The sequence below is a fragment of the Oreochromis niloticus genome, linkage group LG13 (genome assembly GCF_001858045.2).
Source record: "Oreochromis niloticus isolate F11D_XX linkage group LG13, O_niloticus_UMD_NMBU, whole genome shotgun sequence".
Classification (NCBI taxonomy): Eukaryota; Metazoa; Chordata; class Actinopteri; order Cichliformes; family Cichlidae; genus Oreochromis; species Oreochromis niloticus.
The window spans coordinates 29128123-29144144 of NC_031978.2; the positions used below are offsets into that span (position 1 = coordinate 29128123).

Sequence of the window (16022 nt, forward strand, 5' to 3'; positions counted from 1 at the left end):
GTAAAAGTGGTCAAAAGATTTTGTTTTTGTTTTTGTTTTGATCCCACACACCCCAAAAGTCAGTATTTGAATAATAATTTTAGGCAAAGTCATAAAATATTAAATGATGGGGTGTTAACAGAGTGACAGGATGATTAAACTGCACAGAAATAGTTTGTGTGTTTGATCATATTTTAGCTGATTAAAAGGTTGCATTTAAAATTACCTGGCACTTTTGTTCTCACCCCTCATCTTTGATGCCAGCTTGTTACTGAGTAAGTATCTTGATGCACACAACTGGAAGGAAAGTCAGGCTGCAGCACACTGAAAAATGTATTCACTCGACAGTAAATGCATTAACCTGCCTGTCGGTTTTAATTGCATGTTAACTGGAGGTGTTGGAACGTCATACCGGATCGTTCCAGCCCACTTTAACCCCTGAGTACATGGATGTATATAATGTAATGAGCCTGAGAGGATGATACTGCAGTCTGCCAAACCCACAGCAAAATATGTTGGCAGGAATATTCCAGTGTAGAGGTGTTTTACTATTCTGGAGATCTACACTGTATACCAGCACTGAATCCACACTACAGGCTATGATGAATCTAACCAATGTAATGTTACACATAAATTTTACACATAAATAATTATTATTACTTTTTTTATATTTGCCTGTTTAGCATGTGGTTAAAAAATCCTTATCTTGGACATTTTGAAAACTATACACAACAAAACAAAACTATACAATTTGTTAGAAAATCCCATTAAAAATGCTGAAAAAGTTACCAACACCTCAAAAGAAGAAATTTGGTGCAATTCAGAGATTTCAGTTAGTGAAGTTCAGAACTAACAGACATCAGTCAGCTAAGTCCAAGGAAGACCTAACATCCCTGACAACATGAGGGTCTCTGTAACTTTGTTAGAGCTTTATCAGATTTGTGGGTTCAAGCACTGTTATCATTACTGTCATAGACAATGACATAGTGTCAAAATAAACTGTAATCATAGAATAAATGTATCACACACTCACATTTTTTTTTAATTGCCTGTTTAGCATGTGGTTAAAAAGTCCTTATCTTGGACAAACTATACACAACATATACGAAGGGAGAGTTTTCTTGTTCACACAGCCCTTTTAAATACATCCTCTTAGTGAATTTCGCTTGAGTAAGATAGTTCTAAACTTAATTCCTCATTCCGTTTTTGCAACTGTAGTTTTGTGGTATCATGTAAATTCCACTGCTTCCGCAGTCATCAGTAAAATAGAGGACCAATGCAGTGTGCTAACTGCCACAGAAACAACAGCACCTGGATGAAAACATGTTTGTATTCGTCAGATAATCAAACCATTTTAATGTAGCATGAGTCACTTGAAAAGGCAGTTGTTTGACCTTCATTTTGACTGTGAAAATTTGTCATTTTTCACTTCTTTTTAATATGCTAGAAACCAAAAATAATCAGTTACCCTGGTCCTGGATTTCCACTATTGATAACGGTTTTATAGCTGTAAGAATTCTTTAAATGTTGGTGGTTGGGAAAAGGACCACCACTTTGGTACAACATTACGTTTTTATAGAGAAACAAATCCCAAAATAAACTACACAGGTTAACATGAAGGAGCTGACTAACTGCAGCTATTTCAGATATTAATTTCAGATCAAATTTTCTATAATGTTAAATTTGAGTCATATACCACACATACCAACTTCAGTTTCTGTGTTTGATGAGCTGACAGGAAACACTGATGGCACTCTCTCGATTGCCTCACTGTAGTTTCACTGTAGTTCCACATTGCGCAGTTTTCTATTGACCAACAAGTGACTCTAGCCTCACCTCACTGACACAGTTTAAGGGTCACATCAATGTCATTCACTCTGCCAGGAACTGCAGACTCCCCTCTGATGAATCATCTTCCTAGTCTAACAGAAGCCAAAGCACAGATTTCAGCAAATCAAAAACACCCACTCGATCTGGACTTCTATGTGCTTTTGGAGGTCAAAGCTGACATTATGAATTTGCTTTAAAATTTTCTTTTAAATTTTTAAAAGATAATCACTTTTACAAATAGGGTATGTAAACTTTAACTTTTCTATGTTAATGCAAAAACTACCACTACTCCACTGCATTTAAAATGCTACTAAAGTAAAAGTATTAATGTTATGATCAAAATGCACCTGATGTATCACCAGTAAGAGTGCACATTCAACAGTGAAATGTCTCCTATAATCCATATATTACTGTGTTGAGCTAGATACAAAGGAGGATGCACTGATATTTATCTGTTTACACCAAATTCTGACTCTACCATCCAACAGTCAAAGGAGAAATCAAGACTCAGGCAGCATTTTTCACAATGTTTTGTTGTGCAGTTTGAATAAGTCAATGCAAACTGTAGCTTCAGTTTTCTGCTCTTAGCTACCACGAGCCACACATGGTGTGGTCTTCTGCTGCTATCCATAGTTTTCACGTGACATGAGAGCTACTGGGACACTAAAATACTCAGTCAACTTTACTGCTATGATACGACATTGTGACAAATGAATACTACCAGAACTTTTCTGGCCCTAGACTGTAAATATCTAAGTTAACAAAAAATAAGATTTAAGGTAGTTCATTCAAGCTAGGTATGTAGCACTTACTTTTGCTTTAACAATGAACAATTTCTTGTTCTTCACCTCTCACACAGCAGCTTTATTTACCCATCCAGATCGAAAATACATGTACATGTCCATCCTTTGAAAGCTTTCAACCTGGAAGCACTGTAAGGTGAATGATTCTCTACAAGGTACACGTAGATGTCACCAAACTGGAACTCTAGGAGAGAGATGGCCACTTTCAGGGGTTTAAATAAAGCTGCCGGGCAGAATGTGGCTCACAGGTCCCCAAAATTTGTAGTTTCTCTTCATAGCTTCATTTTTCTGCCATGAATAGATGAATAGATGATCCAAGTTTTTCACCTGGTTTGAGACAGGTGAAAAAACCAACACTTTTGTCCTGCAGTACTACCGACTGTTCTGCATTGGCCGTCATGATGAAGCAATATTTTACCCATCAGGGTAGCAAGTTGGTCACCTGACTGAAAGTCTGGATTTAACAGGTGGTCAACAAGGAACTTTTCACCAAGAGAACTGCCACAACCTGGTTACTTTCTCTTCTCTTCTCAGAGCATTCTCCATAAACCCCAGAGAAGGTTCTGTAGGAAAATCCCAGTATATCAGCAGTCTCTGACATACCCACATCAGCCTGTCTGGCGCCAACAACCATGTTTCTTCCCCATTCTGACACTCAGATTAAACTTCAGCAATTTGAATTATCTGCATGCATGTAGGATTAGTTTCTGCAATGTGATTAGCTTGTTAGATATTTGCATTAATGATTAACAATTGATTAATACATTATTTAATATGTATATATATACAGTCAAACCCTGCATTAAACCCTCTTTCACCACAATAACCCAGGCTGTCAGTGGTGAACCTGTATGAAGGCTTTGCATGACACTGGAAATAGATTTTTGTCCTCAAGGACCGTGCCACTAAAAGGACTGAAATCTATGAATGATAGATAAAATCAGCCAAACTGCAAATTTTTTTTAACATATTTTTTGTTTTCTTGAGTTTAGAGCTTTTTTGTTGCAAGATCCACTAAAGGAAATTGAGGAAAGAAAATAGTTTCATAGAAAGTCTGAAACGGAACAGCAAGAAGAAGAACAATGAACAGTCCTTTTACAGGAATTTTCATGACAAGATAATTTAAGCAACTTCGTGAGTCATAAGAAACAAACAGATGCTTGATTGAAACCTGCCACAAGCCACACAATAGGGAATTCCCTTTATTAAATCTGTAAGTGGTCTCTTGGCAATTTATCACAAGATGCATGCACTTACAAATATTACAAGCTTTTTTCCTGAGAAAAAGAGTGGCATGATGTAAACATTTACATTTGTACAGTGGACTTTTAGTGACTTTTTATGAGCTCTTTTTACACCATACGGATGTAATTCTTTTCTGTTTATATCCATATTTTAAAAGTTTTTTAAGTTCGATAAATTGGGTTAAAAACAAAACGGCAAATACAAGATCACTTTTTAGAAATCCACTTTAAAATCAATAAACTATAAGATCACTTGGACTTTCCAAAGGAATAACCAACACAGTTTCACTTTCCTCCTGGAGAGACATAATCGCTGTTCTTGTGTCACGTGATGCACTTCTGGTCCTGATGCTGTTGTTGTAATGAATTGTATAGAAGGTGATTAATGCCACAGAGCAAAAGAACATAGAGCAACATAAAGGTATTTGATTTGGAGCTCTGTTGGAAACGTGCTGTAAATATCATGTTTACATATTCACAGGTAATGTATAGTATATAAAATTGAATAAAAGTTTTGTAGCATTATTTTTGTAAATAATTCCTGAAAAACCTCACAGGATTCAGTCAGTAACCATGACTGCAAAGGGAACAACTGGGGACTCTTTGAACATTCTGACTGTTTTTATCAGAGTAGCTGCAGAGCGACAGACAGTGGCACATGCTTAAGCTACTATAAATAGCCTACATATTCTCAAAAGAACCCTGGGACATACTTTGTGATCACAGAAACCCTGTATCAATAGCATACAACAAAAATTAGGCATTTAACAACACTGTACATTATTAAGTTCTTAAATTAGTTAACATTTGGCATAAAACTTTACTACAAATGTGTATTTTGATGATACAACATTCACTTTTTCTTATTAGAGTTGTTTTCATTTTACCTTTTCAATCATAATTTGTGTTTCATTAAAGAGCATATGATTCTTTGTATTCAGTTATTAAAATTCCAAACTGGGTTTGCTCATTTAAGTTTAGCTTTTATTAGTGTTTGTTTTAGTGTTAGGCTTAGTCCTAATAAACATGTAAGCCTAAGTGTCCTCAAGCTGATTGCATTGATGTTAAAAAAAAAAAAATCCTACATATATATTTTTGCTCGTTATCCCAGATACCAAACAATAATTGAAACTGTGTTAAATTAATCTTTTATTGTCAACTTTAATTCGACTGAATCAACATTAAATTCTGACATTGATTCTTGATCATTTTGCACCCATTGGCAAGGAAGACAACTTACATATGTATGATTACATGTATACTTAAACATATATAAGTAATCTACCCTATTTTTTTGTTATTTTAGCTTTTTTTATTTGGAGGTTTTCCATTCCTAGTTTTAGTCTCTAGCTTAGCTTTACTCAACTGTAACCTTGTTTCATACAATTCAGAGGCGTAAGACCGCCTCTTGCCTCTGCGGCACTAATCGCCTCTTATACAGAAACACGCATCATCCTTGTCAGTGTGGAAATCCCCCTTTTCTGCCATTTAAAAGCTCCGCACTGAGCGCAGTGCAAACCCACCGCTCTGCAAACCGAAAAACGAGGCTGGGGGCAAAATTATGTAGCATTTTTATTTTTTTTAAAAAAGCGATAATTAAAAAGAAGAAGAAGAAGGCGGGTATTGCATGTTTTTTTAAATGGGAAACCTGGTGGGCAGCTGGCGTTTCAAGGAGCCGAGCACGATTGAGGAATGTGACTCGACGTGGGGATCGGACTCGGAGAGCGACGAGCCAGCGGCTGAAGATGATAGCGGCATCTCCGACTCCGTCAGCCCGGCGGAGAGCGAGAGGGCCGCGGGGCACGCCGGAGACAGCACACCGCAGGTACGTTTCACGCCGGAGAGCCGGGACATGTGGGACACCGGCAAAAAGGCCGGGACACAGTAAGGACAACCGTGCTACGGTGATGTCTGCACCCGAGACACAGCTAACACCAAACTTTCATTCAGAAATACGTCAAGTTCATGTACCGTGAAGACGTGCTGTACACGCATGCTGTGGAAAACAGCTGTACATTTACGCGGGGACAAATTAGAGGAGACAGGTTCTCCTCGTAATTTAGAGCAAGATTTAAATGGAAAAAAATTCACATGAGAAAATCATAGCGACAATCCTTCTGCCATACTGCCATTATTTCAATATGAGTTGTGAGTTCACATAACCACTAAATTACCTGTCAGGAACAAACAATCAGCAGCAGCTCAGCCTCTCCTCTCCTCTGGGACCGTGCACAGGCAGGTTAATGACCACAGAGCAGCCAGGCAGGATAAGGACGAGGTGGCCCTTTATCGCGATGTTTTATTTTTAAAAGGACTCAATCAAGTTTTTTTTTTTTTTTTTTTTTTTTGTGGAAGTTTAGATGCGTTTAGCAGGTAACTGCCGCAAAATTATAACCTATTGAAACTCCCAAGTGTAATTTTCAGAGTAAATCGTGTCTGTGCTGATTCAGCACAGATAATTTTTAAATAGGGTAAAGATAGAAATAACTAACAAAATTCTGAATGCTAGAGAGCGTCACTGCAATATATTCTAGTATTTAAAATACTGCATAAAAATTCAAGACATTAAGTAGCTGATGCTCACAGGAAATTGAATAGCTGACGGGATTGTTGTTATTAGGCTATTTCACACTGTTTTGTAATACAGGAACCAGCAGGTTATAACAGTCTAACAGGAGCACTCTTTCATGGATTATTTCTTAAAATTTAAACCAGACTTATGGTTTTGCTCTTTTTATGTAAATTGGACTAGTTTCAAAGTCAGGAGGGAGATAGTTTATGTATTATAGTAAATGAGACCTAAGAAACATATTTCACTTTAAATTTTATGAAAAAAATGACCCAGATTAAACAGAGGCATCTGGTTAGTGATGGTTCACATTAGTGCTGATGTAAATTGTCCATTTTTATGAGCTAGACATGGATATTAATGTTCGAAGCAACTAAATGTTTTTAATTCAGCTAAATGGCATCTGAGGGCAACACACCATCTGTTTCAGATCTGCATCTTTTCTTCCGTTTTTTAAATTTTCCATTCTTAAGAATCATTTTTTTCTGTCTTTCCTTCTTTCTTCCTCTCTCAGCTGACTGACTCCCCGGAGTCTGTTCCAAAGATGAAGAGGAGTTTCTATGCCGCCAGGGACCTCTACAAATACCGGCACAGCTACCCGGTACATGAGCACACACACATGTACCCTACAATGAGAATAGACAGGCTTCAACACACACATACACTCACACTAATGCAGACACCCTTTGTGATATCTTTTGTCTGTGTGTGTTCATATGAAGAACTTCAGAAGGTCCCGGCAGCCCAATGAGTACCGCAACCTGCGCTTCTACCTGAACAAGATCCCTCTAGTACCTGATGGTGAGATATCACACACACACACACACACACACTAACAAAGTGCACTCTCCATGCAGATCTGTTAACACTGGAGAGAAGTGATGTTAGTGCTGGGCTTAGTGAGTTTTGTTTGGCTTAAGGTCATGTTTGACAGGGAAAGCCCAGCAGATTAGTGGACTGATCCATTGTTTAAACACACGTACACACACACACACACACACACACACACTCACCCACAAGCACACACACATGCAATACAGATGCATTTTGCAGCTATTTAGCTCCTCTTTCTTCTCAGGTATCTACATAGAAGAGATTCTCTCTAAGTGGAGAGGCGACTATGACAAACTGGAGCACAATCACACCTATATTCAGTGGTGAGACATTCCCTCCATTTGTTTTGATATTCATGCAGCTTGTGTGTTTGTGCATCAAGTTGTTCTTAGCTTGCTAGAAGGCACAGCAACATGATATGTCAAAGCTTCCTTTTTCTATCCTGTTACAGATTAAAGTTCAATTAAAAAAAACGTTTCATACCGGGCCGCGAGAGTTGAGGCTTGGGTGTGAAATTTATGGTTTTCAGGGTTTTTATCGTTAACTCGGTTTCTCTGGGTCTTTTCCTGTGTTGTAGTTGTGTGTCTTATTTTGATAGAAATGTTTACGCGTTACCATAGAAACCAGAGTGCATTAAAGGGCAGAGAGGAGGATGTTACTCTCAATGTTGTTGATGTGTTTTATTAGCAGGAGGACACTGCTAACAAAGTTACACAATTAAACAGTGAATTTGCGTCTATTATTATATTTACAAAATACGACAGTTTTTGTCTTGGTTGTATCATTTTATTTTGTTGTATTTGTCCGCGACACAACATGACTACCACCATGAAAATGTTGTTTGATATTAAACCGGTACGTGGCGCAAAAAAGGTTGGGGACCGTTGGCTTAAATGGTGATTGTCACATCAAGCTTGACAGCTGTAGTTAGCTTGATATGCAAACGCTATGCGTTGTGTTGGTGTATTGGACTGCCATGTAACCTCTTTGTAGTCAGGAGTGACCATATTTAGATAAAAAGGTGTAGTGCTAAATTAGCAGCTAACACTAGCAAGCTAGGTGTCTATGTAGCACTAAAAGTAAAAATCAGTCTAATGTGGTCACATTTGTTCTGCCCCTGGCTGCAACAATGAGTCTGTCCACTTTCACTCTCTCTCATTAGCAGTAAAGTGTTTTCTTGTTGTTTGGCTAGCGGCACTCAAGAGGGAAATCCCCCTGTTAGCTGCAATGTTCGGGCTTGTAAAGCACATTATAAATGAGGACTGACACTCCAGATTTTTTTTGATAGACTGGGTGTACCAAGCCGTGTAATCAGTTGGCAAAGCAAATAATAAAATGCTATCAGCACTATTTAATACAATAAAATATTCTCTCTTTACCTAACCACAACTAAACAGTTTACAGCATCACAAGTTACTATATGTGCATCGCACCACAAACATAACTGTGTTTAGTGTCCCTGTTTTCCCTGAATTATTGGTTCTGTCATTAGTTAGCTAACATAAACTTATGTAAGGCTATTGACGGCAACCACCCTGATGATGTAATGTTCCGTATTGACAGAAGATGGCGGTAAACCTGTTTTTAAAACTTTAAGGAAATATTTCCTAAATCCAGATACACAGACAGCGTTACATCTATGTCAGTTTTTGAGACCAGGGCTCAATGGTGTAAATTAGCCTTTACGTATATGTGTAGTGTTTCATGTTGACTTTAAACTAAAAAAGAGGGAAAAAAAGAAAGAAGAATATTAGCCTTCATAGAGTTATTACAATAGGGGGACACTATCCATGAGGAACAAAACTGTGTTTTTGTTCCAGAGTATAAAAATCCTTTTTAATGCTCTGAAGTTGTGCATTTTAACATGGAAGTGTTACAGTGCACAACAAGTGTTAAAGGGGAACGACTTGCTTTTGGGGCCAGCCTCGTGTGGCCATTGAAGGAACTGCAGTTCTTTTTGGCACATCCATGCTAGCTTCATTGTTAAGCAGGCAAACACTCCTATTCAGTACTATTTTACTTGTGTTTTTGGTCTTCATGTACATACACAGCAACGTCCAGGCTCTATGTGCAGGCTGTCTCTTTTGCTGCTGACCTTTACGTGTTTGATATAGTATATGTAGGTATATGTAAGGTTTTAGCACTCACTTTACTAGTGTTCACACAGCCTAGAAGAAATAGGTGGACAGCCTTTACATATTGTACACATTGAACAAACAGTAGCACCTGCTGAGAAATTACACTGAGTAATTATCTTCATTATTTGGTAGGCAGATGTATTTTTTTGACCATCCCATCACATCCCTGTAGTTATTGAGTAGTATGTTTTTACAGTGTTTTTACTCCATTTCTGTACCCCAGGCTGTTCCCATTACGAGAACAAGGGCTCAACTTCTACGCACATGAACTGACTCAGGATGAGATCAAAGTGAGTTACGTACACATATTCTGTCTCTACGAGTCTGTGATGGTCCGCTTTATTAATGCTGTGCTTCATTAAACTGTGATGACATGTGTTTGATCTCCAGCTGTGCTCCTACAGTCCCTCTTCTTTTTATAGTTTCTACCTAAATATCTGTTGTTTGGTGTTAGATTTCACTTCTGCTTTCCTACATTAGCATATTAGATCCTTTTTTATTTAAATGTGGTTATATTCAGACATATAACACTGAAAGCTTTCCACCTGTGAACCGATTTTGACGCTTTCACTGCAAAGAACTATGAGTTTGTCACAGTTAGTGGAGTGTCCCTGGCAGCTCAGGTGCATTATAGTGCGCTTTCAGTGCAGGGGAAAAACACAGCTCAGTGTCACGGTTTTGCATGACTGCTTTTGTTGTGGCTTTTCATTGCGCAAGTGTTTCCCATGGTTGAGTTTTTACATTTCACTACCAAAATAATTTAGCACAGGGGCAAATTTTGAATCGAATGAAGTTTTAAGAATGCCGATACACTCTTGTTTAAATAAGTCGCTCAAATGTGACAAAGCAAACAACCATTCTGGGAAATACTCATTCAGCTTTGGCTCTGACTAAATTAGACATCTGTTTGAACAACACAGCTGGTTTGCATGTGCATGCTCCCATTAAAAGTAGGTAGAAATGTGTCCCTCATTCAGACTCGTTTTCAGGCGATTACCCAGTATTTGCATACAGCTTTCTCTTCCGCTTCTTCTGATCACCTAAACAGAAAAGCTGCTTTTGTACACAACCTGTCTGTTTGTTTCTGATTTGTTGTGTTGAATCACATCAGGAATTCCAAAGCACTCGGGAAGCAAAGAGGAGATTCCTGGCGGCCTATTCCCTCATGTTGGACTTCTACGGCGTCAAGCTGCTGGATAAGAGTGGCAACGTTGCTCGGGCTCCGAACTGGCAGGAGCGCTTCCAGCACCTTAATGAGTAAGTACACACACACACATACACACATGCGCACGTTATATATTTAAATTCACTGTGCAGTAGCTCGGGGGGGGGGATAAAATTACAGCCACAATTTGTGTGAAGTTATCACATAGTTGCCAATAGCTGCTTTTCAGTCCTTTAGCAAGGCAATCATTCTAAATCCTTTGCAACTTAATTGCTCCTCTAACAGCAGCTGAATGTGAAAGAGCATGTTTTGAATGGACAAACAGATGGTTAAAGGGCAATTTAAAAGGACAATTGTTTTTTTATTTTGTTTCACATCCTGTTTCAATGTTTTCATTGCTTGAGATAAGGTACCCTGTTTCCTCCTGCCAAAGGACCACCTGAATACCGCACTTTGCAGTTTGCATTAAAGCATGTTCTTGTCCTTGTACCGGAACCTGGAACCTTTTCAGGGTTACTTTCCCTTCTATTACCACAATCTCCTCCAGTCACAAACCTTCCTTAAACCATTTGAATCTAATTGATGCATTTGAATCTCTGAACACATGGAAAACAAAGCTGACAACAGTGTATCTTCTTTCCATTCTCTTGCCATTAAAATGCACAAAGATGTCTGAATCTGGTTTCTAGAATTCTCATGGGCCAAGCAGCCATATGGTTGTATTGAAGGCTATCAACTTTACTTCAATCTAGACCACAGAATGAACAGTGGTTGGGCTGTTCCATTGTTTTTTGTTTGTAAATCCTATAAAACTGCCCATCAATGTGCGATTGTGTAGGGATGTGTGTGTCAGCTCTGGAACAGGCTTGTGATCTGTCCATCTTTTAACCTGTACATGTGATAAGTGGTATAGGTAGAGCAATAAATGGGTACTTTAACTGTGTGTGTCCACAGAGAGGTGATGGTTATCGCGGGACATGGCACTCATTATGCCAACACTGGGTTATCTGATGCTAGTGGATATGGGCGTGTCAAATTATCATGCAGGAAAAAAGCTGTTATACCAGAAACATTATAAAAGAGACACTGAAGGAATGAGGTCTGAAGATGGTGATACAAGAATAACTTACAGGGGGAAATTACTTTTTTAAAAAACAGATATGATTGGTACGTGCAGTCTTCCTGTCCCGGTGACCGTTGAAATTAAATTTAATTTGATTATGTTTCAAAATAAGTGTTCAAATAAGTCCCCAGAGGAGGTCCTAGATGGCTATTTCAGAAAGGCTATTTCAAACTATTCTAATCGATCAAAATTCTCTTTCTCAACCTCCTTGTTTATTGAAGATCCCACCACAACTACCTGCGGATCACTCGCATCCTGAAGTCCCTGGGTGAGCTCGGCTATGAGGCCTTTAAGGCCCCGCTGGTTCGCTTCTTCCTGGAGGAGTCGCTGTGCCACGGCACCCTGTCCAACATGCAGCACAGCATCCTGGAATACTTTGTCTACACCATCCGCCTGCCAGCCACCCGCCGACGCTTGCTCCGCTATGCCCGCCAACACTACAGGCCTGCCCACGCGTTCCTCTGGGGACCACCACCTAAAAAGCGGGGAGGTGGTGCTGGTGCTGGAGGTAGCGTGGGTGCTGGAAGTAGTGGGATTAGGGCGCCTGCTCCAACACCAGAGCAACAGAGGAGGGGGATGGAGAGCACCATATCCACATCTGCAGGTAGTGGAAATATTGTGTCTTCCCACAATGCCACGATGTGCCATGAGCTGGCTGAAGGAGGACTGAAGGGCTGCACGGGACTTGGTCCCAACATGGAGGGAGCGCTGATGATGGTGGGAGCTCGAGCAGAGAGGAATGAGTTCAATGAGATGATTCCTTTGTAGGGAAAAAGTTTTGAGGGCAGAAAACAAAATGAACCACTTAAATTGTAAAGAAATAAACCTGCTTTGTGGAAGGACACGCAAACCAGGGCAGTAAAACACAGGTACAGATGTTTGAGCTGTTAATAAACACATCATTAGAATCTGTTTAGGTTAAGGGCTGACTATAATCTCAAACAGTACTTTATTTATTGCAAGTGAATTATCTTAACTGAATTTGGGATTATAATCTAAAGATGGGTTATTTTTTGTTTGTTTTTTGCTTTTGGTGGGGTTTGTATCCTGAGCTAAGATAGCCGAATCCCAAAATTATCTAAACTAGTAGAGAAAGTTTGACAGAAGCCTTATTTAATGTTTTGGTCTGGAATCATAAAGATCGTTCTACAAGCAAAGCTCTCTGCTGAATGTTTGCTGGTGTTGGGATGGTGAGATTATTGAAATGCTGTAGCTGGAGCTCCACCAAACAACACGCTGGATTGAGCTCCTTTTGTACAGGGTCTGTACAGCAAATGTGAAAAGGGAGATCAGGAAGAATTTGTCTTATTTCCATGTCATGTAAAAAGCATATAAGAGAAGACTAATTTGTCAGCAATACTTACAGATTTTTTTTAACTTGACTGACTTGAAATTTTCACTTTGTTGTTAATCTTAGGTGCAGCTCAGTTATGTATCCGTGCTGCGATTTTACTCTCTACAAGTTAAAGGTAGCCAGTTCCGCTGAAAATTGTACAGAACTATATAGCAAAACATAAAACGTGTTGGTAAGCTGATATCTTTAAGAAATACTTAAGAAAAGAAAGGCTTTAGGTGACATTATTACCTGTGAACTCCAAGTGGCAGCTCAGCAGCCCATTGGAAAACTTGATAGGTAATTTTTCATCAAAGGAAAAATTTTCTGCAGAAATTGTGAAATCTAAAACTGAGCAATAAATATTTAGCTATAAAACAACCCAGGGCTGCTTAAAGCCAATTATCCAATGGCAGTCACTACACTGACTTAAATAATGCACTTTGTATTTCAGTCTAAAAGATGAAGGGAAAATACAAAGTGTGACAGATAGGTTAGTTGCAGTTTTTTTTCTGGTTTTGTAGGCAATAATTCAGAAAATATTATTAATCCTTCAGCAAAGAGCAGAAATGCTAGTACCAATGTTACTGGTAATTTCCACCAGTTACAAATGTCACAAACCGAGCTAAAGATGGTGTTTGTATCAGCACTAGCAAATTGGCATAATTAAACTGGTTAAATTATGAATAAATAAAAATATACAAATCCAAATAAATAAAAATATATATTTCAAAGTAGGCATTACTGTAATCATGTTATATTATAATATACTATATATATATATATCAAGTTTCAGTGACGTGTGAAAAACAGCCGTGAGCTAGCTTGGCTGCCACACCTCCACAGTGTGTTATGCCACCTAAAAGCCTTCTTCTATTCTTGACTGGAAGTTATGGATTGAAGTTAATGTGATCAGACTGGTGGTGTGCAGTGTGTTCTCATAGACAGTATAAAAGATGGATGTAGCTACCATAGTGTTACCAAAATGTATGGATATGAGAAGGAGGGGTGGGTCTTGTGATTAACAAGTTGCTAGCTAATGAGCATTTTGTACCACAAATAATCTTCCATTTGGAAAAAATGTATGACCAAGATTTACAACAATAGATTTAATCTTTTTATTATTCAGTAACTGAGCCCATAAACTCATCGGATAGGGGTTTAGAAAGGTCAAAACCAAATAAAATTTAAATTCCACGGGTTTCTATAGGACTGGAAGCCTTTTTGCCTCCACAGCTATCGCCATCTGGTGGACTTTAGGTAAAAAGCAGGGTTCAGGCAAATCCGGATTGGCTTCATTTTAATTCAAAGCTACGTCAGACTTTGATACTGTCTATGTGTGTGTTGCACTTTTTGGACAATCTGTGTCTTCCTGTTAAAAGCGCTGTAGGTTTTAAAAGGTTGTGCATCATAGTCATGATATAGTGATGATACTGTCTAACCTTGCAATAATGTGACTTACTGAAGTGAGAAGTTAAACACCCTTGTTAGGTTTCAACCATAGCTTAGCCCATGTTTTTGAGAGTTCCAAATGTTTCTAGGGCTAAGTTTGCAGTGCTGCTGATATTTCTACCAGAATCTTTTAAGATGAATTTGCTTGACACTCAAAACAACAAAAAACAAATCTGGAATAATTTATTTCAGGTTAATGTCAACTCATCGCCCTCAGCATTTCCTTGGTCATGTTTAGTTTTCAATAAAATGCAAATATTAGCCATCAGGAAGTGTGCATTGATCTATCCAGTCAACTTAAAGTAAAAGCTAAGCTTAAGTTTTTTAATTATAGGTATTATCTTAATAGTTATTTGTATGTTTCTAGTAGCAATAGATTAAAAGCCATGTTAAGTATAAGAAAGATTGAAGTTTAAAACTTCTTTAGTCGGCTGTTCTTCCTGTAGGAGGCGGCCATGCGTATGTTAGATAACAAGGTTTTGACATTGCTTTCCAGCCAAGTGTATCTGATATAATTGTAAAATTAACTTTTCAGGTGAATTGTATGATAACATGGGCTCAAGTATTCTGATTTCTAGTATACTCCACATGTACATATGTGAGTATGTGTATGTCTGTGTGATATTCTTAAGTGCCTCTTTTGTATTTTTAATTTTTATCTGGATGCTGTATGGAGTGTCTTTCCTGTACATCCTGTTTTTTGTACAGCATTTTGATATCTACATCATTGTCCACAATATAGTCATATACACTATGAGTATATGAGTATGGGCAGGAATACATTAGAAGAACTGATATAGAGGAGAAGTTAATACTATATAACACTTGAAATTGTTTGTATTGTTTCTTTGAATAAATTGTGATCGCTACATTGATAAATGTTCACTATGCTTGCTGAACACAGTTTAGTTTTGGTATTTTTCAGAATTGACAGGACACAATAAATGGACATAAACCCTGAAATGTGAATTTTGCCACATGTAACTCTAATAAAAATGGGTTTGTGGATTAACAGTGTTCATTTCATTTTTCATCTCATTTTGATGCACAAGTAGTACTAACTAAATTCAAGCATGTACAGTGTTATGAATGAATATTTTCCCCCTTCCTGATGTATTTTTAGCTATTTTTCTGCATTAAAATGTTTCAGATCATTAAATTAATTTTAATATTGGCCAAAGATTTTTTTGGAAAAATCTTTGTGGCTGAGGTCAATTTCACTTGCCACAAACAGGCCTGACTACTGCCAGATTTCTTGAGTCAAGAAATCAATCAAAACAACCTGTTTGACAAAGTGAAGAAGTGAAGCAAAGATCTCAAAAAGCAACACATCATGTTATGATTAGAAAAAACTCAAAACAAGAGAAAAACCAAATTAATTTAAATCTTTTAGTCTGGAGAGGGTTTAAAACCCATTTCCAAGGTTTTGGAACGCCAGTGAACCACAGTGAGAGCCATTACCCATAAATGGAGAAAACATGGATCATTAGTGAACCTTCTCAGGAATGGCCAGCCAGTTGAGGTCAAAGTTCACAACTGAACAATAAGAAAG

At 38.1% G+C, this 16022-nt stretch overlaps 1 protein-coding gene across 1 annotated transcript; it reads left to right on the top strand.

Annotated features, from left to right (window-relative positions):
• The first annotated feature begins 5281 nt into the window (after positions 1-5281).
• On the top strand, positions 5282-15482 carry ogfrl1 (opioid growth factor receptor-like 1). Its single transcript, XM_003452299.5, has 7 exons — positions 5282-5681; positions 6940-7026; positions 7148-7226; positions 7504-7582; positions 9621-9687; positions 10509-10654; positions 11907-15482. The coding sequence occupies exons 1-7, from the start codon at positions 5496-5498 to the stop codon at positions 12451-12453; spliced, it is 1191 nt and encodes a 396-aa protein (XP_003452347.1). The 5' UTR covers positions 5282-5495; the 3' UTR covers positions 12454-15482.
• The last annotated feature ends 540 nt before the right edge of the window (positions 15483-16022 follow it).

Coding starts and splice junctions, on each gene's coding strand:
- ogfrl1 (XM_003452299.5), top strand. CDS start 5,496: ATGGGAAACCTGGTGGGCAGCTGGCGTTTCAAGGAGCCGAGCACGATT. Junction 5,682..6,939: donor CCGGAGACAGCACACCGCAG/GTACGTTTCACG, acceptor TTCCTCTCTCAG/CTGACTGACTCCCCGGAGTC. Junction 9,688..10,508: donor TGACTCAGGATGAGATCAAA/GTGAGTTACGTA, acceptor GAATCACATCAG/GAATTCCAAAGCACTCGGGA.